This window comes from Mesoplodon bidens, assembly GCF_964165515.1.
Source record: "Mesoplodon bidens genome assembly, chromosome: 6".
Taxonomy (NCBI): domain Eukaryota; kingdom Metazoa; phylum Chordata; class Mammalia; order Artiodactyla; family Ziphiidae; genus Mesoplodon; species Mesoplodon bidens.
Window position 1 is genome coordinate 9268364 of NC_138162.1, and position 21425 is coordinate 9289788.

The 21425-nt window shown below is 47.8% G+C and overlaps 1 protein-coding gene across 4 annotated transcripts in view; it reads right to left on the bottom strand.

Moving 5' to 3' along the window:
* Positions 1-21425, bottom strand: part of MVB12B (multivesicular body subunit 12B) — a 194437-nt gene that overhangs the window by 87445 nt on the left and 85567 nt on the right. For all 4 annotated transcript variants that reach the window (XM_081236904.1, XM_081236903.1, XM_081236905.1 and 1 more), the window contains exon 7: positions 3101-3195. In XM_081236904.1, the coding sequence (XP_081093030.1) occupies positions 3101-3195 (95 nt within the window). The remainder of the gene's footprint in view (positions 1-3100; positions 3196-21425) is intronic.

Consider the following 21425-nt stretch of genomic DNA (forward strand, 5'->3'; position numbering starts at 1 on the left):
AAAATGAGATCACACTGCACGTCCTGACTGTCACTTAACAGCATTCATGTACATCTTTTTATCTAAATCAGAACTGTTTCTGATGCTTGAAAAGTTAAGGCCACCATATGGATGTTTCATAATTTAACCACTTGCCTTTATTTTAGACATTTACGATATCCACCCCCCCCACCCCGTTTTTGGGTATTTTATTTAAAAAGCAGCAGTGCTCGCCCTTGTGGATAAATCTTTTTTGCACATCTGTGTTGTCCAGAGGAAATTCCTGGAAGAGGAAGTGTGAGGATCAAAGGTGTGCTTCATGGCCGTTTTGATGAGGGTACAAGATGGCAGAGAAGGGAATAAGCTTCTCAGGATTTCAGCACGATGTTCCTCACCCCAATTCTGTGCGCAAGAGAGAACTACCCACTGGCTGGACAGCGCAGAACAGTCGGTATGCAACGCTGACGGGACGCGTGGTACCCCAGACGGCTGGATGGATATGAACATAGAGTAAGACAGCCCTGCTGAACACAGGAGCACCGTGCAGAGATGGGCTGGGCTGCTCAGAGATGGTGGCCCAGACACTGTAGGGTTGGAGCAGCAAATCAGGACGATCACCTGCCCCAGAGGTCACAGAGGGCACCCCCAGGCAAGGCAGACACTAGGCTAAATGCTTTCCTTCCTCCCCCCTTCCTTCCACAACCATTTCACGAGCACCTCTGTGTGCTGGGGACAGAGCTACATGCTGTGTCCACCGGTCTCTCAGCAGCTCTGAGCAGTGTCTCTCCCTCTGCAGGCAGGACAGAGATGAACTGTCTCAGTGAAAGGTACAGAAGGAATATATTAACAGGTATGCCCTTGGGAAAACACTTAAAAGTATATATTACTTTAATAACCATATGTACAAAGTAAATGTGGGCTGCTCTTCAAACTTCTAATTACATTGTTTGGAAACCTACTTATCTTAGGAAGGGGCCGCAAGCAAGGGGCGCAGTAATCAAAGGGTTTCAGGAACGAACCAGAGCAGACCAGGAGTTCGCACCAAAGGCTCAGTGCCTGACGTCCGCAGCGAACGCGTGCCAGAGCTGCTTCGGGAGGAGAACAGTTTGGTGATTTCGTTCCACTACCAGCAGAGCGCCAGACATCGTGGCTTTGGGCACCGTGCACGGGCTGGGGCACACGTTGCCTTGACTGTTTTTGGAGTGAACCACTGAAACCTTAACTTCGCAATACCAAACTGAGACATGCCACTCAGTGACAAATGCTGTGGGAACGGGGGGTGGGGTGGGGGGGCGGTCTCTGCTCCCTTCTAGCCAGAATGGCTCGCAGGCAGACTGCCGCTGGGCAGGCTTCCCAGCTGCACCACGGCTGCGCAGTGCTGAGTTTGCAGGCCTTGTGGAGCCTGCGGGTTCCGCGGGGCGTGTCTGGCAGCATCGCAACGAAGCAGTCCTGGACCCTGGTGGGGCGATTCGGTGCTGCCTGCTGCCCTGGGCCACAGCCTCAACCACCTCTGTTTGGAAGATAAAATCCAATTGGCTGCCACTTACGCAAATGTAACGGGAAGTTTCTGAGTGGCTTCCCCTGCGTCTTGAGGCTGTTACCTCGGTACTGCTAAACTAACAGCTGAAATGAACCCAGACAACACCTCATCAAAGCCGCGGGGCGAGGAAGCAGTGGCCCAGAGGCAGACAGGAACATTCCTGCCAAACCAGAGGAGATTTCACTCTGCGGGCCCTTCTCTGCAGAAACGTCAACAGCTGGGAAAGCCATCAGAGAATCCAGGTAAGGTGGGGGCAGCCGAACCCCTTGGCTGGAAAAAGATTTGCGAGCTGGAGGGGAAAAAAGTCATCTGCTTTGACTGAGCTTTCCTTATGTGCATTCCGAACGGGGCCGCCCTGCTGGATTTCACAGACCTATTTTGCACCACTCTGCCACGAGGCATCTGGGGAAATATTCAGCTTTTCTACAAAATAGGTCATCTTTCCACACTTGTTATGCTCCTTGTCGACTCTGCTGAAATAGCCAGAGCACAAAAGAAATTCTCCCTGGAGATGCTTCCCTTAGACAACACGTTCCCGCTGCCCTGGGGAGCTTGGCTCCTGGAGAAAAGCCAGGGTGAGGGCTTCGAGAACATCCCTGTCGTTCCCCTTCCCCTTCCCCTTCCCCAGCAGGAGCGCCACCCAGAAACGGAACAACTGGCCTTTGCTTATACTTCCAAACCTATTAGGGAGTGATCATAACAAGAAAAACTAATACTGACACGAATTATACCATTGTTCTATTTCATCTATTTAGTAACCTGAAGTTGCAATTTTTAGAAAAAAGATTACTTTTCAAATAACCGATTCATTATGGTACATGAATGAATGCCATGTTCCCGTGTTCAAAACGTCACTCACTATTAAGGGTATGTGCTGCTAAGTGGCACCGATTTGCCATTTCCCCCTTATATACAAACGCCCCCCAACTGGAGGCCCTGTATAATCAGAGTCAAGTTTGTGGGTCTCCTCAGTTCTTAGCAAGTCACCTGCCCTGCCAGGCATCTAATGAATCTCAATTCTGTAATAAGGCTTGTGAGTTTTTTGAAAAAGGAAACCAGGACTGACGAAGTTCCTGCCAAGGTAACACTATCCATTTCAAGGCCAAGTTCAGAAATCACAGACTCATACGATGGGGCTGGGAGTGGGGGAGACGCCAGCGCACCTGCTGGTCACAGACCTGGCTTTGAGAAATGAGAGATGAGGACAGGCGTGGATACGGAGGGCAGGCGGCACCAGGCCTCAGGTGTGCGGGGTCCCCAGTCCCCGCAGGGAACCTGCCCTGGATCTGGCAGGTGAGCGATGTGGTGACTATTCTCTGGAAACCTCCCTTCAAGCTTGTGAAATCCACGCATTGTTTTTCATCATTAGTTTCAAAACATGCTGAGTATCTGGCCCTTCACTAAGCGCTATGGCGACACAGAGGAAAGGGAAGGCCTGGTCCCTGCAGGGAACAGGCCCCCTGCAGGGGTAAAACGAGAGGTAAGACACACAGATGCCATTAGCAGCCAGGAAACACGTAGAGGGAGGCGGTGCCTGGGACACAGACGCGCTAGCTGGCCCTTCGCAGTGGTCCCACGTACCTGATATGGCATACAGATTGGAGTGCTGGTACTCATAGTCAGCCCGAGTGCTGTTCCTGCCTCGGAAGGTAGCAGGGAGCGTGAGAGAGATGTGCCTGAGAAAGACAGAGGAGAAAAAGGAGGTTACAGGGTGCATGGAGCAGTCCCCAAGGCTCAGAAAGCACAGGCGCCACCAACAGCCCACAGAGCCCGGGAAGCGGGCAGTCCTGGGGACCTCCGCCTTCTCAAGCAGGACTTGAGCTGCCCCACCAGCTCGAGTCCCCCTAGGAACTCAGAAGTTTCCAGACATCCGTGGCCACTTTTTTCCATACAGGGAAGGACATCCAAGAGGAAGAAAGGGTTTCCCAAGCCTTAAGTGATGTGGCAGGTGCCCTGAGGAAGTGGGTGATTTAATCCTGATCTCTACCCACTGGGCAAAGTGCACCAGTGGGACCAGGATGCTCAGCTCTGAGCACAGGACTTGGTTTGTCCTGTTGTCTTGGTCCCATTACCCATCCAGTGGCTTCCACGCCTGTCCCGCGGGGCTGTGGAGGGTCATAGCCCAGGAAGCACTTTGTGAATGAAGGTGTCAGGTGTTATTACTACGTGTGTCCAGGAAACAAATGCCCACTGAGAACCACATGGCACGTTCCCCTGAACTGCTGTGTCCGCATGTCCCCATCAGGTGGGAGCACACAGTAGGTGCTCAGAAAGTACCTTCCATCAACCCAGCGCGTCTTTTATGGTGCAGGTGTTGGCCATTAAGGCTCACGATGCCCACACTTAAGCAGGTATTCGATCAAAACACATAATCCACTTGTTGTGGTCATTAGCTGCCTTTAGCGAATGCCGAGAAGAAAGGTTACAATAATAGGAAAACCATTTAAAACCCAACAGGTCTGGGGGACAAAAGCAACACAATTACTTCTTCATGGTGTGACTGGGGGTTGGTTTGAAGTAGCTCTGGTCACACACGGTCATTTCTAAAATGGAAGAGGGGTGGGTAATGATCACATAAAGAAAGCTTACATTCTACAAGCTGCCCTTTCCACACAACAAACGCGTGACCTCCCAGAATGACTCTGGGCAGGGCCTGTTCCCACAGACCCCGGAGGAGCAAACATCTGTGCCACCGGCTGGCCGGCTGGACCAGGGAGTGGGGCCTTGCTGAGCGCGAGTCCTGTGTCCACGGCTCAATCCTGATGAACTGAGGATGCAGAGGTGAGCTACCCCCTGCAAGGAGCTCTCAGGCTGGGGGGACAACCGGGCAGGAACAAGCCACTGTGCAACAGGACACATGCTCGGAGGAGAATAAAAACCACGTTATGAGTGAGCACGAAAGCAGGCGGGTGGGGCTTCCGGGGACACCGCCTCAGAGGAGGGATGGCAGTCAGGGAGAGCTGACTCTGCTGCAGGGTTAGGCTGCCTGTGGGAGACAAAGCCGGGGCCAGACCGAGAGGACACCAAACGCCACACCAAGGGCTCATCCGCTTGGACGACGGTTCTCACACTCGGTTCCATACGTCACAGCACAGATGCAGGCACTACTGCTAACCATACAGATTCACAGTCCCAGCTCCGGGGAGTCTGGTTCAGTGGGCCTTGGGTGCAGCCCAGAAATCTCTCTGACAAGCCCTGGCAGTGCCTCTGAAGACAGGCCGCATTTGGGAACCCTGGGAGGGAGAGAAGCAGCTGCAGAGGGATTTTACGCAGTTGATCGATGCCTCTGACCACAGCACTTAGTCAATGAAGCTGAGCAAACAGAAGAATGAGTTACTGACTGTGGTTGTGAGTGAGCAGAGCTAAGATGGTGACAGGCGACCCTGCGGAGAGGGCTCGCCCTGAGCTGGGCCCCGGGGTCTACAGATCCCAGGGTTCTCTCGTGGCCCCGCACATCACCCCCGCAAGGCAGGTACAGGGCCCGGTGCAAAACCATGGGGGGACCTGTCAAATATCATTAAGAATTTCAAGATGGCGACAGCGGAGGCGGAGCGTTAAACCAAGTGCGGGGCCCTCCTGAGCGCGGGGCTCTGTGCGATGCACTGGCAGCACACCCAAGAAGCTGGCGGGGGGCAGGTGTCGGCACTGCACCCACTGTACACCAAGGGCTTTTCCAGGAGCCGGGAAAGAACCCACACCCCGAGACTGCTGTGCCCCAAGAGCCCTAAGCAGGTGCATCCCGTCTAACTAAGGACACGGAACATCTGCACGGTGCGGCAGCCGCTCCAGGAAGCTCACAGAGGAGGTGGCGTGTTGGCTGAACCTCGGACGACAGGTGCACCTGGGTGACTGCACAGAGGGCCTCCTCCTTGGATGAGAAGACAGGGTCAGCCCAGCCATTCGGCTGTCAGAGATGGCTGAGCAAGCCGTGGCCCACATCAACCCAGATGGGTGGGGGAGGGGGTACTTGGGGTGGCAGGACAGGCAGGATCCCTGCTTTTGCAGAGCTCACCCTGCAGCAGGGGACACAAACACGTCCATGAACTTACAGGAGCAGCGGCTGACGCAGGGCAAGCAGGAAGACTCCCCGCACTCCCCCGAGGAAGTGCTATTCCTGTGGGGAACTGGGGATGGGCAGGGTTGGCGGGGCGAGGCAGGGAGGGGCTCTGGGGCATCTCCTAAGCAGCAGGAGGTCTGGCTGAGGGGGGGACCTGGAAGGAGGCCGGGGTGGTCAGGGCCTGAAGGCTAGGGAGAGGGTAGGGGACCAGGCTGAAGAGAGCTTCGGGGGCCACGGCACCCAAGACCCCACACAAGCTCTGACTTTATCCTGAAGGGTTTTTAAGCAGAGAAGTGATGAGATCCAATTTACAATTTTAAAAGATGACCTGCTTGCGGGAAAGTGAGGGAAAAAACTGAGATGCCACGGTAGATGGGAACAGAGCAGCCAATCACGATGAGGACTGTCATGGAACTGCAAGCAATTCTGCAGCACCTACTGCATGCAGACAACAATTCCCGTCAGTATCACCTGCTGTGACCCTCTAAGTGAACAGTTTTGGGGTAATTCCATGGCCCACGGGACTTAAGAAGTGTATGCTAGAGAATCAAGCTGCCCGGTTCCTCAGCTGCCCTGTCCACAGGGACTTCCTGGCCGAACCTGCCTGCCTCTCTGGGGCAACAGGTTTTGCCTGGCTGACCCCACTCTGCAACTCCTCCTCCCCTGGCCTAGTTCCTTCTGTCTCGCAGCAGCCCCTCCTGGCTCCTCCTCCAACCTTGTGAGGGTTGCTGTTGGCAAGGGTTCTGGTTTAGTGTGTTCTCTCACTCCACACACTTTCCCTGGGCAACGTAACCCACATCTGTACCCTGGTTTTAGCCGTCCTCACACACCAGCCCGCCTCTCCAGACTCTCTTGTCACTGCTGACCCCTCCCTCCACCAGGAAGAGTGAAAGTCCTGTACATCTCTGAATCTGCCACGTTTTTTTCCTGCCTCAGCCTGATTCTTCAGCCACCCCACTCCCTCCTCCTAGAATCCCCATTTCCTCCTTTTCCTCTTCAAACTCCCCTTCGTCCTTCAAGACTCCACCTAAGCTTTCTCCTTTGGTGAAACCCTTGCTGGGCTTGTCCCAGGCTAGACTGGGTGTCTGTGCATCCTCTCTCACTCCAGTTATCCCAAGACACCTTCTCAAGAGCAGGACCAGATCAGATCAAGTTGGTACCCCATTTTCTAGGACAATTTCTTCCCCAGAGTAGACAATCATTGAACAAATGGCCGTTGAACAAATCGAGTATTGAACCTACGGCATTAAAACCCCTGGATCTTTTTGGACATGAACTGCTGTTGCCTCTACTATTGCACTTTCGCCTGTGTGTTTGCTGAGTTAGACTCAGGGGGTCTCTGGGAGACCCATGACACCACACATCCCACTCCCCTCTGCGACAGAGGAAAACAGGTATGACGTAAGAAGTCAGTGGTGGCAGCAACCAGGAATTTACAAGGGAAAAAAACGAAAAAGTTTCTGATCACATACGATAGACAATGTGGGGCTGATGCGGTAAATGGGAAATTAAAAGAGATTTCAAGGGCTTCCCTGGTGGCGCAGTGGTTGAGAGTCCACCTGCCGATGCAGGGGACATGGGTTCGTGCCCTGGTCCGGGAAGATCCCACATGCCGTGGAGCGGCTGGGGCCGTGAGCCATGGCCGCTGAGCCTGCGCGTCCAGAGCCTGTGCTCCGCAATGGGAGAGGCCACAGCGAAAAAAGATTTCAAGTTGCAGGCCTGACTCTTTTACAGACCAGTTGCTCAACAGGAATCAATCAAATTGAAATCAGGTTACCAAAAACTCCAGCTCTGGTGGCTGACAGTGAGGGGGACGGGGAAGCATTAAGACCAGACGGTGGGACGGCCCCCATCCAGAGATGGCCGTAGGAAGAGGGGTCCCTGCACCACAAATAGCTGCTGTTTTTGCATTTTCACTTCTATTGTTCCTGGACATAGGGAGGAAGGGACGTGGGGACAGGAGAACGAAAAGGCACACCGAGGCCTCCCGTTAATGAGAGTGGACAGTTTGGGCCTAGGAGACAGATCACCTGTAGTTAAATCAAACAAAAAAGTCCCCTGCTGAAGGAGAAGTGGCCCAGGGGCACTCAACAACCTCCTATCAGCCTGAAAGTGAGGACGCACAGGAACGGCCGTGCAGTCAGCCAAGCCTCAGAGCGAAATGAGATTCTAATTCCTCGGCATCTGGTGGGGACCCACCTGCCAGGTGCTGGGCTGGGTGCCTTCACGGGTGTCACCTTGCCTAATCCTCTCAGCAACCTTTTTAGGCAGGAACAATCACTTTCAGTTAACAGAACAGGAAACTGAGGCCCTCTGAGACGAAGCTGACAGAAGCGAGCTAGAATTCATGAACAGGTCGGTCCACGTGTCCTCTGGAGGTTACCATCATCATCTTAAAGTTGCCCTGATGGATCATCTTTACCATCAGGTACACAGAGTGAGATCACTCAACCAGGAATCTGGGGTCCACCCTGAGATGCCCCGGGAAACCGATGATGCCAGGGACCCAACCTGTCTGCCACTTACCAGCTCAGTGACCCTCACAGGTCACATTCCCTCTAATATGGGACAAGGGAAAAGCAGATTTGGACACCCAATGGAGGCAGTGCTGGTGTCGTGGTGAAGAGTGCCGAGCCCAGAGTCCACCCGACGTAGGTTCAAATCCCAGTGCCACCAGCAGGGGCCGGGTGCCCTCCAGCAAGGGGGTGTAACCCCCCAGTGCACAGACGCAGGCAGAGCCGGCAGCACAGCGCCAGGACGTGCCAAGCACGTGGCAGTACGACTCCTGCTCTGCCCTCCCTGGCACTGTGTTAAGCCCCGCTCCCGAGGGCCTCAGTACAGGACCACTATGAAACGCCTGTGCCTTCCCTCTGCGTTAGAATGAAACCCGAGCTGCCCCACAGCGGGCAGGTCCTGCCAGTTCTGGCCCATCCCTCCTCTCTGACCTGGGCTTGTCTGTGGTCCCTGCACTCACACCCTCCAACCTCACCAGCTGCCTCTGGTCCCCTCCTTCCCTCACTCGCATTCCCTCTTTGGGGCCTCTGCACATGCTGTTCCTGCTTCTGTCAGGCACCCCTGGGGAAGCACCCCGCCTCTCTCTGGCGGCGCCCCCCCTCGACACTCACTTCCCTTTCTGCTGAGCCCTTCCCGCTTAGCAGGACTGTCGATTTGTTTATATGTGTCACTAGGACACGATCTCCGTGACACTTTCTCTTTCCACCGTATCCTTAGCGCCTACAACAGTGCCCTGCACACAGTGGGCACTTAAAAATTATTAGGGAGAACCCTAGGAGATGACCTAATGCTGTTGAATGAACCAATGAATCCAGTTCTGACCTGCAATTAGAGATCATTTGGGGAAACTTACAGGAATTACCTTCGTCATGGCACTGCTTATAAAGCCAAAAAATGGAATCAAATTAAATATCAAATAATAGGGGACCGCTTAAAAAATTACAGTACAGCCATCTGATAAAATATTTTACAGTCATTTAAAATATTTTAGAGATTACTTAATAGCCTGAACCCATGCCCATTACCATAGCGCCTATTGAGAAAAAAAATAAAACCCTTATTTTTACACTTGGAATTGTAATCAGTTAACCCAACACTCTTTGGCTTATTGCCCATAACCTGATGATCTAATAAGATTAAAGGGATGCCCCACTCATGGCACTAGGGGTTGCTGGAAGAGGAAAGAAAGAAGAAGCAGGCACTTCAGTGGAACATGGGCACTAAACACTCAGCTCTTCTGAAGCACCTAAGCCAGGGGAGCTACAAGAACAAGTATCAAACAAAGCTGAGATGGCATCACACAAAGCTCAGATGAAGTCCATGACCATGACGCTGGCTGGGACCCCCCCAGACAGCAATTTCAGTGGAGTCATTTCAATGGGCCCCAAAGTTGTTGATCACTCTATGATCCCTCTAGATCACTCTGTTGATCTAGAAGAGTGTACTTTAGATTTTAAGAGAGTTCATAAAGATCACCAGCAGGCCAAGGAGAAGTAAACCCAAGAACTCAGGAAACTGGCTCTACCTGGGGTGGCACCTAGAGATGAAGACCCTCTGGTACCATCCCCAGTAAGTCCTGGACCACTGGAACAGGGGACTGACCGTTAGAGGCCAGCAATTTTTGCCACTTGACTCAAATGATGGATCATGATTCCAAAATCTGTTTGGTAACCAGAGAATTCCAACCAGGACAGCCCCTGAATCCTAGGGGAGCTTTAGCAAGCATTCCTCCCTGTCCCCCACCCCCAGAATGGCCCAGAGAAGACAGGGCATACCCTGCAAGCCATCACGTCTCTCTGCACGGGCGCTGGCTGTTCTGTAATAAATAGGTCAGCGTCGCACGTGCTGCCAACCACAGCTCCGGCTAAACAGAGGCTGAGGGAAATTCTGTTTTTTTTCCCCAAGTCAGTCTTTGGCACCTTATTCAATTAACATGGCCACTAAGCCGCAGACAGCTCCATATAAAAGCCCTTCAGTTATAGAATACATTTTATTATGTGACAATAGTTGCCAGCACGATTTATTTCCTTGATGGGATTCTGCTTTTTCCTTGTTAATTTAAATCTGTATTTTCTAGTGCTGATTCCAGGTCTGTGTGAATTTTTAAAATGTTACCATTAATCTTCCGAACCCAGTGGCCACATGTAATGAAGATGGCTCTGCCCAGGCAGCCGCAATGCCGGCTCTCCTCTCAAACTGTTGGAGGGCAGCGCTGAGGGGCCCGTGGCTGGTACGGCAGCGGTGGACTCATGGTTAGAGACAGATGTCACTTCTATCTTCCACCCCCTGTGCGTGCACACGCACACGCACACACACAAACACACACACTTGCAACCAACAGATTTTGTGGTGTTAAATCACAATTCCCATTCTGTTTTCTGGCTGTATCAAAACCACCTTCCGCATGCAGCAGCAGTTTCCCGCGTGTGCTCCAGGGACCTCCAGGGGCTCCTCAGACTCTCTCGGGGAGACCGCGAGGTCACCACTACTTTCATAATAACACTAAGACATCACTTGCCTTTTTCCCTCTCATCCTCTCACGAGCAGACAGAAAAAACTTCCAGAAGCTTATGAGGATGTCATCACTCTTTTACATTTTTCTCAGTTTTAATTTTTAATAAGGTAAATATAGATAAACATAATCCACATCAACAAAAGCTCTTTTGAATCTTCATTATTTTTTTTTTCTCCAGCAGGATGGAATCCTCAATTTTTAAGACTATTAAAGTCCTAGACCCAAAAGTTTGAAAGCCACTCTTCTAGGACAATGTGTTAAATGTAACTCTGTGGAGGCAGGTGTGTGGTTGTGCTACCTCTGGGTCAGGATGTTCCTTAGACACAAGGCCCCTCTGAGTCAGAATGACAGACTACTCTAGATATTTAAACAGTATATCACCTAAATAATGAGAAATAACATTTGTTTACTCACTTTCACTGGTATAAAGAATCATTAGCTGAAAATATTTAAAAGACTGAAAAAAATTCAAACTAGGAGGATGAAATGATACATGTCCTAAAAAGACATCACGACTCTATGACTTGTAGGGCCGGACGTGGCTCTAGCCAGACTCCAGTCACCAAGGGTCTACAAAAACTAATGCGAATAGAGAAAGGTAATGATGGTTCAGGAGATCACCACCAAACAATGAGCGCCCAAGGGAGAGGGGTGGGGGAAGGAGCAACTCACACATCCTGCCCTTTGGCCAACACCCAGTCTAGAAATATATATCCTCACGAGGGCCTGTAAAAAAGGCCACACAACAAGATAAAAAGAACATTATCTCTGGGAAAAAATGTACTGTAGGATGTAGAAAAAGCTATCTGCATTAGAAATAATGCGGAAATAAAATCCCCCAAACTGAATCAGCAGGATCGTGGATAAGCCCCCCCACTATTTTCCAGAATGCAGGGAAGGAAAGAACACAGAGGAAAAATATATTGAGGAAAAATATGATAAATATGGAGAACTAAGACCAACCTAAATATTCTAGGTGTTCAAAAGAAATCAGAACAATTAAAAGAGAAGTAACAATAAAAAACAGTTTAAAGTTTGCCTGATTAAAAACCAACTAAACAACAAACAAAATATAGAAGCCAATAGGGCTCCCAACATTCCAAGCAAAATCAAGAGACTCACAGCCAAATAAATCCTGATTTCAAGACTACCTAATTTCAAGACTTAGTGTAAAGCTACAGTAATCAAGACAGTGTGGTACTGGCATAAACACAGACATATAGATCAATAGAACAGACAGTCCAAAAATAGACTCACACATGTATGATCAATTGATTTTCAACAAAGGTGCCAAGACAATTAAACTGGGAAACAGTAATCCTTTCAACAAATGGTGCTAGAACAACTGGATAGCCACACACAAAAAAGAGAACCTTGACGCTTACCTCACACCACATACATATATAAAATAACCCAAGAGATTCACAGAACTATTCTAGAAAAGAGGAAAAGGAGAGGGTAAATTGTTAAGTCCAGGCCCTGGGGTTTGATACTTTTTATTTAAACACATCTTGATTGACCAGGCATAGCATGGCCTCTTCTCAGAGAGAAGACAAGAGAAAATCTTTGTGACCTTAGGTTTGTCAAAGACTTCTTAAATAAGACACAAAAAAACCAAAACTCTTCCAGAAAAAAAAAAAATCGATATATTGGACTTCACCAACATTTAAAACTCTTGTTATTCAGAAGATGCTGTTACAAAAAGGGAAAGGCAAACCACAGACCCGAAGAAAATATCTGCAAACACATATCTTACTTATAACTAGGATATATCCAGAACTTACAACCTAATAGAAGACTAACAAGCCAATTTAAAAAAGACCATATGATTTGAACAGACACTTCACTAAAGAAAATATACAAATGGTAAATCAGCACATGAAAAAAATGTTCAACATCACTAGTCATCAGGGAAATGCAGATTAAAACCACAATGAGATATTACTAATTGCTCCTACATTACTGAGGAGCAATTAGAACTCTTATGCACTGTTGGTAGGAATATAAAATGGTACAACCACTTCAGAAAACAGTCTGTAGTTTCTTAAAAAGTTCAACGTACCCTACGGTACAAGACAGCCATTACACTTGTAGATTTTTACCCAAGAGAAACAAAAGCATATAACTTGTATACAAATGTACCGAGCAGCTTTATATGTAAAAAGTAAAAAACTAAAAACAAGCCAAATGTCCAGTATCAAGTGACTGGATAAACATATTGTGGTCTAGCCATACACTGGATACTACTCAGCAATCAAAAAGGAACTAGTGATACATGCAAAATGGATCATCTCAAGATAATGATGCTAAGTAAAATAAGAAAGATAAAAAAGAGTACATACGGTATGATTCTATTTGTATAAGATTCTAGAAAATGCAAACTAACCTATAGGGTTAGAAAGCAGATCTGTGATTGCCTGAGGAGAGAGGATGTATTACAAAGGAGCACAGAGAAACTTTTGAGGGTGGTGGATATATTCATGATCTGGATTTGGGTGATGGTGTCACAGGTGTATACCTACGTATGTCAAAGCTCATCAAATTATACTTTAAATATGTGCATTTATTGCACATCGAGTAGACTTCGGTAAAGCTGAAAACACTTTCCTGATCTTAAAAAAAAAAAAAAAAGACCTAATAAAGAAGCCAACGGGGTTCACAGTATTCCAGAAAAGGCGATGAACAGAGACCCACGATGAATCCTGGCAAATACTACCGGTGACTTCAGACCTTTCTTCCGTCACACTACATGCTGAAGGTTAGGGAGCCACAGAGTTAGGAAGGGAAAGAAAGCTGAATGGATGAAAAATTTCTGAATCCCTAGTTGTCTTTCACATGTGAAGACAACAACAAAAAAGATCCCGTCCCTTTTCCTGAAAGAAATACATTAAAACATGCTCCAGGTGATTCAAAATTAAGACCTAAGAATAGGGAAGTAATGAGACAAAAGGACTGGCGTTTATTCTTTCCCTCTGGAAACCTAGCCTGAGGAAGCAATCTGAAACATGAGAAATGACTTATTTAAGATAAAAACAGTAAAATAATGTTCGCTGACATTTTCGCAGGGCTTACCCTTCACATGCATCACGTAATCCCACCCGGATCCTATAACGAGGCGCTGAGATCATCGCTATTGGACAGAAGGTCTCAGAAAGGTCCAGCAGCTTGCCTGAGGGGCAGAGCTTGCATCTGAACCCTGATGAGGCAAATTACAAAATTCAGCTCTGAGTCATGACTCTCTCCTCAAAAGCAGGAAATCACATTATAAGATGTCTGATTCAGAATATTTTACAGACATAAAATGATGTTTACAGGTTTTCTGGGTGGAATTGGGGGAGGGTGCTTATGACATGATGCTCAGTGAGGAACTCGGGTGCAGACCGTGTTGAGGACAGTGATCTCGGCTGCAGGAAGAGGCAGAAACCAGATCCTTGGGGTGGCGTTTGTAAGAGCAAGGAGTTGGGAGAGTGTTTAGGCAATGCTAGCAGGACAGACCAAAGAAAAGGAACGAGCGAGACATTTTTATATCAACATAGTCAGATCTCAAAGACGTGGCTGTAAGGTCAAAACAAAAGGGAATAAAACAAAAAACAAGTTGCAGAATGACATATATGTAAGCCACCACACAAACAATATATCCCTACGGGTACGCATACACATACGTCCCAGGACAAAAAGGACGTGGTAGCTTATAGCAGTGATGGCCCTGGGCTACTGGCAGGACTGGGATGCAGGACGGTGTTCATGGTGTGGACAATACAAGTCTCTGAGGTCAGGGTGTGGATTTTTTTCCCCCTGCTTTTTTTTTTGTGTGTGGTACGCAGGCCTTTCACTGCTGTGGCCTCTCCCGTTGCGGAGCACAGGCTCCGGATGCACAGGCTCAGCGGCCATGGCTCACGGGCCCAGCCACTCCGCGGCATGTGGGATCCTCCCAGACCGGGGCACGAACCCGCGTCCCCTGCATCGGCAGGCGGACTCTCAACCACTGCGCCACCAGGGAAGCCCTCCCCCTGCTTTTTATATATTTTTATATGTTAGTTTTTTCAACGAGAAATTATTTTTCTTTTTATCAGGAAAAAAAGATGGCAAACATTAGGAGAAGAATTCTAGAAGAGCAGGGGTATATAAAAACGTCCTGAACAGCACTTGATGCTAAAGGAACATCTTGTTTTCCAGCTAATGTGGCTGCTGGTGGACAAGGACCAGAGGTAATGTGCAAAAGAAAGTAATGGAATGGGGGGAGGGATGGAGGAGGAATATGCAAAAGCCACAATAATTGAGTGAAGGTGGGCAGGGGGAGAAAGAACACAGCAAATGGCTAAATGAAATTCTACTTTATTCCTGCAAAACACCATTGGGAAGAAGTCATCTGTGACACACAGCTTCTGTGCCAGGTGTAAGGACATGCTTAATGAATGCCATTTAATGAAGAAAAAGGCTCTTATAAAACACCTGGCACAAGCAGGGTGAGGGAGTCACAGGAAGGGAAACCTTCGCCGCACCTGCTGGTATTTTAATAAGCACCTTCTAGAGCGTCTGCTCTCCAAGGCTGGTCAACGGTGTCAGAACCAGGTCCCTGACCACTGCCCACACTCGCTGACAGTTTGGGGAAGCTTATTTCTTAAGGACCATATGCTCAGGTATTGGAGCACTCTGGAAGGTAATTAAAATGGATCACTTTCAGCTGGAAGGGCCTGACCAGCACTCACATCCTCCTCTAAGACTTCACAGCCAGGATTCCTGCGCCGGGTCCCCTGTGCTTCCAAACCGAGATTTTGAGTTACCATTCAGATCTGTGCAGACCCGGAGAGGTGAGAAAACACTGTGTTTTCTTGTAACCTGGTTCTACTAAAACACAGAGTCCGTTATTGTAATGACCCTGGGCCCTAAAATATTTTTACGTGTGGCGATTTTTTTTCTCACTGATTTTGGAGCAAACCTCAGAAAGTGCAAAGTTTACTACCCTTTCTCGTGATCTGATGAGACATTTTGCTTTGTTCTGTTTTGTAAATGACATCAGCAAAGTCAAGTGAGGTTTTATAAAACCTAAAATGGACCTATTTCTTCTGCAATGATAATTCACTATCTTAAACCTTCCATGCCCAGACCTGAAACTTAATTCCAAATATACTCAATAAATTGATGCCATCCAAGGGGAGACAGACTGTGGGATCCAGAGGCACACAAGGGTACTAGAATCAATACGTTGTGACCAACTCAGTCCACCAGTTTTTAATTGAGCTCCTACTGTATGCCAAGCACTGTGTTTGGCCCTGGGATAGTTTTTTAAAAATGATAAGTGCATATTACCAAATGAAAGAAGCCAATTTGAAAAGACCACATACTGTATGATTCCAATTCTTATGACATTCTGGAAAAGGCAAAACTATGGAGACAGTAAATAGATCAGTAGTTGCCAGAGGGGCCTCAGAGAGATGAACAAGCAGAGCACAGAGAATTTTTAGGGCAGTGAAAATACTGTTCATGATATTATAATGATGAACATACGTCATTATATGTTTGTCCAAATCCATAGAATGTACAACACCAAGAGTGAACCCTAAGGTAAACTGTGGAATTTGGGTGATTATAATGTGTCAATGTAGGTTCATCTTAAAAAAAAAAGAACGAACCATTCTGGTGAGTGAGTGACATTGATCATGGAGGAAGTAAGGCGTGGGTGAGGGAAGGGGGTATATGTGAAATCTCTGTACCTTTCTCTCTATTTTGTTGTAAACCTAAAACTTCTTTAAAAAAAATAAAGTCTTTTAAAAATAATTTTTAAAAAACCCCAAACCCAAATAAGACTCATATCTTTCCCCTTTAGTTGTATCTATAAGTAAATTGAAACACATACATAAATCCTCTCTATCATAAAGTAAAAAGCTCTTAAGTATCATAAGCTATACAAAGAGAAGACTGTAAGGTTATATGCTTCCATTTTAAAGCAATGGCATAAAACAAAACAAACATCTGTTGAGGGCCTACCACACACCAGTGCCTTCACTAGAGCCTGTGAAGTACCCAGGGACGTGGGAGCTGCAGTGCCACCTGCCAAGAGGGAAGAACGTGGTGGGGGAGGAAAGGCCGGGGCAACGAAACAGCAATTCAAGAGTCAAGACAACGACCTAAGAAATGTCACAAAGTAAGGGAGGGGCAACAGAGCCTTCTGCAGTCAGAGACCTGGGAGGTCACTGCCGATTCACGGTTGGGAGTGGCTTTCTGGAGGAGGGGGGCACTGAATGCTTTGTTCCTGTTATCACCTGTGTTTATGACAGTCACCACTTACTGAGCACATTCTTCATGCTTCTCACTCATCTCTAATCTTCACAACCCAGTGGGTTCTACAGGTAGGAAGAACGAAGGTTCAGAGAGGTTAAGGAACTTGTCCAAGGTCACAGAGCCAAAGGAACTGGCTGAGCTAGGATTTGAGTTCATGCTTTTTCCACAAAGCCATGTTGTTTCACCAAGACAACACAAGCACAAAAGTATAAATGCAGACTTGTTCATTTTCCATTCAGGCAACCCATTTGCCATGATCAATATAACTTCAACCTACCAACTTGACTATATAATGAGTCTTCCTCATGGGCAACACAGACACACCTACCAACTTGACTATATAATGAGTCTTCCTCATGGGCAACACAGACACACACACAGACACAAGCACACTCCAACCAAATCACTCTGCACTGGACAAGGGAAAAAAAGCTGCCACCAGAAGACTAAGGAAATCACAATTCCAAACTCCCCAAGTTCCTAAACGCTTAACTTTAAAGTATGTTACGACAACATACTCGACAGCATATGGCAAATCAATTACTAGTTTAAATCTTAAAACAAAAACATGGCAAGTGTGGTGCAGAAATAATCAAGAACACGGTTCAGTTTAGATTACAGTGGGCCACTAGAGTTTTGAATACAATTAATCATCATTCCAGGCAATGGGAAGCCATATTGACACTTATTCCTAATTTGAATATTTAATTAGGGTGAAGTTCTTCATCAAATTACCGCAGAACTGGGAGAAAGCCTGGAAGACTTACACAATTGCTATCTTAACCCCTTCCCAGCTGCTCACCTGTGAGCGCAGCTCTCGGGGGGAGAAGGCCTGTGCCCAGCCTGACGCCGTGGGAACTCAGGGGGGATGCTGGCGATCGAGGCTGAGAGGGGCCAGATGGTGACAACAGAAAGGTCCAAGGGAACAAACTGCTTGTGCCCAGAGTGAACTCTGAAACGAACCCTGGACCAAGACAGAAAGTCACATGTGTGGGTGCCTACTGTGTGCCCGGCGTGGCACTTCCATGTGTTTCCCCATTTGGTTCTCACAGCAACCCTGCAAAGAAGGTATTCTTATCTCCATTTTACAGACAAGGAAATTGAGGCTCAGAGGACTGATATAACTTACTCAAGGTATCACTGCTTGTGAGTGGTATCAAGAAGGCCAAGTTATTCATCGCATGCACACACACACACACCCCTACCTTGTACTCCCCCCAAAAGGGACAAGGAGAACACTTAACAGTCAATAAAAATGTATTTAAAGCTGTATTTTGGATATTCTGCATCGTGCAAATAAATTGGAGGGGGAGGGTAACCAAACCCAGGCCTCCTCAAGCAGCATTCTAAAATTCATCTCTTAGATTCAAAATGCACCACTGAGCTCCCCAAGCTGGGACATCACAGTGACGCTGTGTCCAGCTGCTCCGGAGACGGGTGAGGGCATGGGCAGCAAAGCTCAAGGAAACAGCCTTGGACTGCAAACCTGACACCTGGCGCTGCCGCCCCGACCCTGCACAAGGGAGCGTTGCTGAGGCAGTCACTGCACAACACCACTGGTGGCCAGGGCAGGGTGGCCGTGGTCAGTAACAGGACAAGAAAATGTGAATTTGGTTTTTTTTTTTTCTTTCAAAATGGCAATGGCTCAACAGTAGCATTTATAACTACCTATCAGTGTGGACAAGAGATTACATTTCCTTAAGGTCCTCTTTCTCACTGTATGAAAAGACTTTTATTGACATTTCACGGGTGCCACAGGATTCTGAGTGACCAGAAGTAACACATTTTTCCCATGCAATCTCCCCCAAGACCCCCAGGATGGAGCCAAAGGCTGACTGTGCACACTGCGCTTGGCCATGGTGGGTTCAGAGATCTTTCTGCTTCCAGATTCCACCGAGGTGCTGAGAATGAGGGGCGTCCTGATGGTTTCTGACCAGCAATTTTCTTTTAGAAGCTCACGATGGGTTCAATTACCCTCCTGTGGACGTGGCCAGAGCTCCATATGCAGCGGCCACTTTCAGCAGGAAGCGGATTACGGGACGGAAGGGAAGAGCCGGCCGCGCAGCCCCGTGCTCGGCCCCCTTCCCGGCGGGCGGGCTGCAGGAGACCCAGGATCCAGCAGCCCTGCTCCGAGCCCGCTCCTTGCGGGAGCAAGTGGCGTCGGGAACTTTGAAACTTTCCTTTGTATATTATATTAATCCGTACAAGAAAATCTCTTTTAATGAGGAGTGATGTAGTTACAAACTCTCCAGAGCCATAATTAGAGCAAACTAATTGAAGTTGTGTTTTGACACACTTTCCAAATTCACGGGTGCCGGATGACATATTCACAACACTGCTGCCGCACAACCATGGCGACGGCAAAATCATTAGGCTAATAACACTTATTTGCATTCTTCTCACGCCGGCAGCTCTCCCTTAAATACTGTTTCTACTACTCCTCCTTTACTGTAAGTTTCCACTGGAAGATATTAACAGTAATTATTAGTACTTTAGTGGAATTTTAACGTTAAAGAATCGCAACCTGCATTAACATACATCGAATGCCAATTCTTTTCCGTAACCACCGTTGGAAGGTTGGGGGTTATCTTCCTCCACCCCTCACCCCACAACCTGATGGCGACACAGTTTCACAGCTTCACTGGGGACAACCACTCCTAGCCCACCCCCGCTGGGATCTGAAGTCCGGGCTCCTGAACTATTCTGTTTCAAATGTTTGACGAGAAAAATCTTTTTTTTTTTTTTTTTTTTAAAAGTACGTTAAAATGAAATAGTTAAGGAGAAATTTTTTCCGAGCAGTTAAAAAAAAATCAACAATTTACAACACGGTCTTTGGTAATAATACTAATGAATTCCAGGAGGATGTGCTTTAACCACTCTGTCACCACCCTTTCAGTGATGAAAGACAGACTTGGAATAACCAGAACATGCGAAAGGCCAGCGCGGGCGGGGCAGGTCTGATCTGTCAATAGGGAGGCCCTGTTTGCCACCAACAAGGCCAATGTTTTGGATGCTTAACTCACACACAGAGAGGAAGACTCGACAGTTCTGAATAATGGTTATTAATGACTCCCTCCTCTAAAGTGACAAATTACTTCTGAAACTTAGAACCGGAGAGGTATGAAGAGTGAAGGGAACATGACAGGAAATGCCAGCAGAATGGAGTTCCTGCTTACTCCACAGCGGGGAAGGGCTGAGCCCTGGAAGACAACTCAGATCAAGGGCCCACCTCTCTGGGCATCTGGTGGCTCTGCCAGGGCCGTGAGCACAGCCATCCCCGCCTGCACCTCGTGTCAGTGACCAATGTCTCACCTCCCAGGTGCACCGTAACGGGGAGGTGAGACCTGGTTCCAGCCCTGCTCTCCCCATGTGCCAGTATCAACAAGTCACTGCCAACAGTCCCTCACTGGATACTTAGGGTTGGGCTAGACAGTCCCTCAGATTCTGGGCTTCCATAAATAACTTGGGATCAAGAAAAACCACCACCATGTCATTTACCTTTCAAAATTCAAGAGAAAATGGGGGCATAGGATGATACTGTCTTCACTAAAAATGGGCATTTGTGTAGAATTTCAAACTACAGTATTCAAATATGTATTTCAGGATAGATGTCTAATCTCAACCAGGGAAGATTTAATTGAGTGAAGAAAATGCTTTCTTAGAAAAATGTCAAAGGCTATACTCCTTTAACGCTTGGGAGTTTTCAGTTTCTTGAACTACCATTCTTGGACCACTCTGCTATTTTTCAAGTCGTTGATTACTCATAAAACAAAAAAGGAAAAGAAAAAGGGAAACTAATTTTCATAGCTGCAGCAACATTCCAAATCATGGTATTTATTCACTACATGTAAGTTTTATTACACTTGAACCCTGAAATGCCAAAACACCTACTTCCATTATAAAAGAAATGAAGAAAAAAGCCAAGCCTGGCTGAGGGCACCACACTTCCATTGCAGATGAGCTAGTCTCATCTTGCAAACTGAAATATTTAAAGAGTCTCTAAACCTCAATGACCCTGCTTTTAAAAACAAGGAACATATGAGCACGGCTAGCTTTTCATCTTCTTCCAGCCTACTAAAATACCCGCTTCTCCAAAATTCAAGAGTAGCGAGGCTGCCAAACTCAGGTTCATGAAAGGCCCTGTGCGTCTTCCTCTTCTTGCCCAATCAATCTCCAAAGCTGTGGAAAATAGTTTGTTTAGCAAAATGAAGCAATGACTAATTAAGAGGTGGAATGTGGGTCCTGGTCTAGAAGCGTTTACGGCTGGGTTTGGTCCCCGGGGGAAGGCCGTGCCACTGGCTGCAGGGGACACTGAGGTGGAGGGTCCTAAACTCAGGAAGCCCTGAGGCTCCCTGAAGGCAGGGAGGACAGGATGGTGGGGCCTGGGTTCCAATCCTGGCCCTTGGGTAAGTCACCGTCTCTCCAAGCTTCGGGTTTCTCATTTCTTAAAATGAGGACACGATTATTCACCTCACTGCATGGTTGTAAAGATTAAAACGATATAACATGAAGTGTTTACACAATGCCTGGCACAAGAC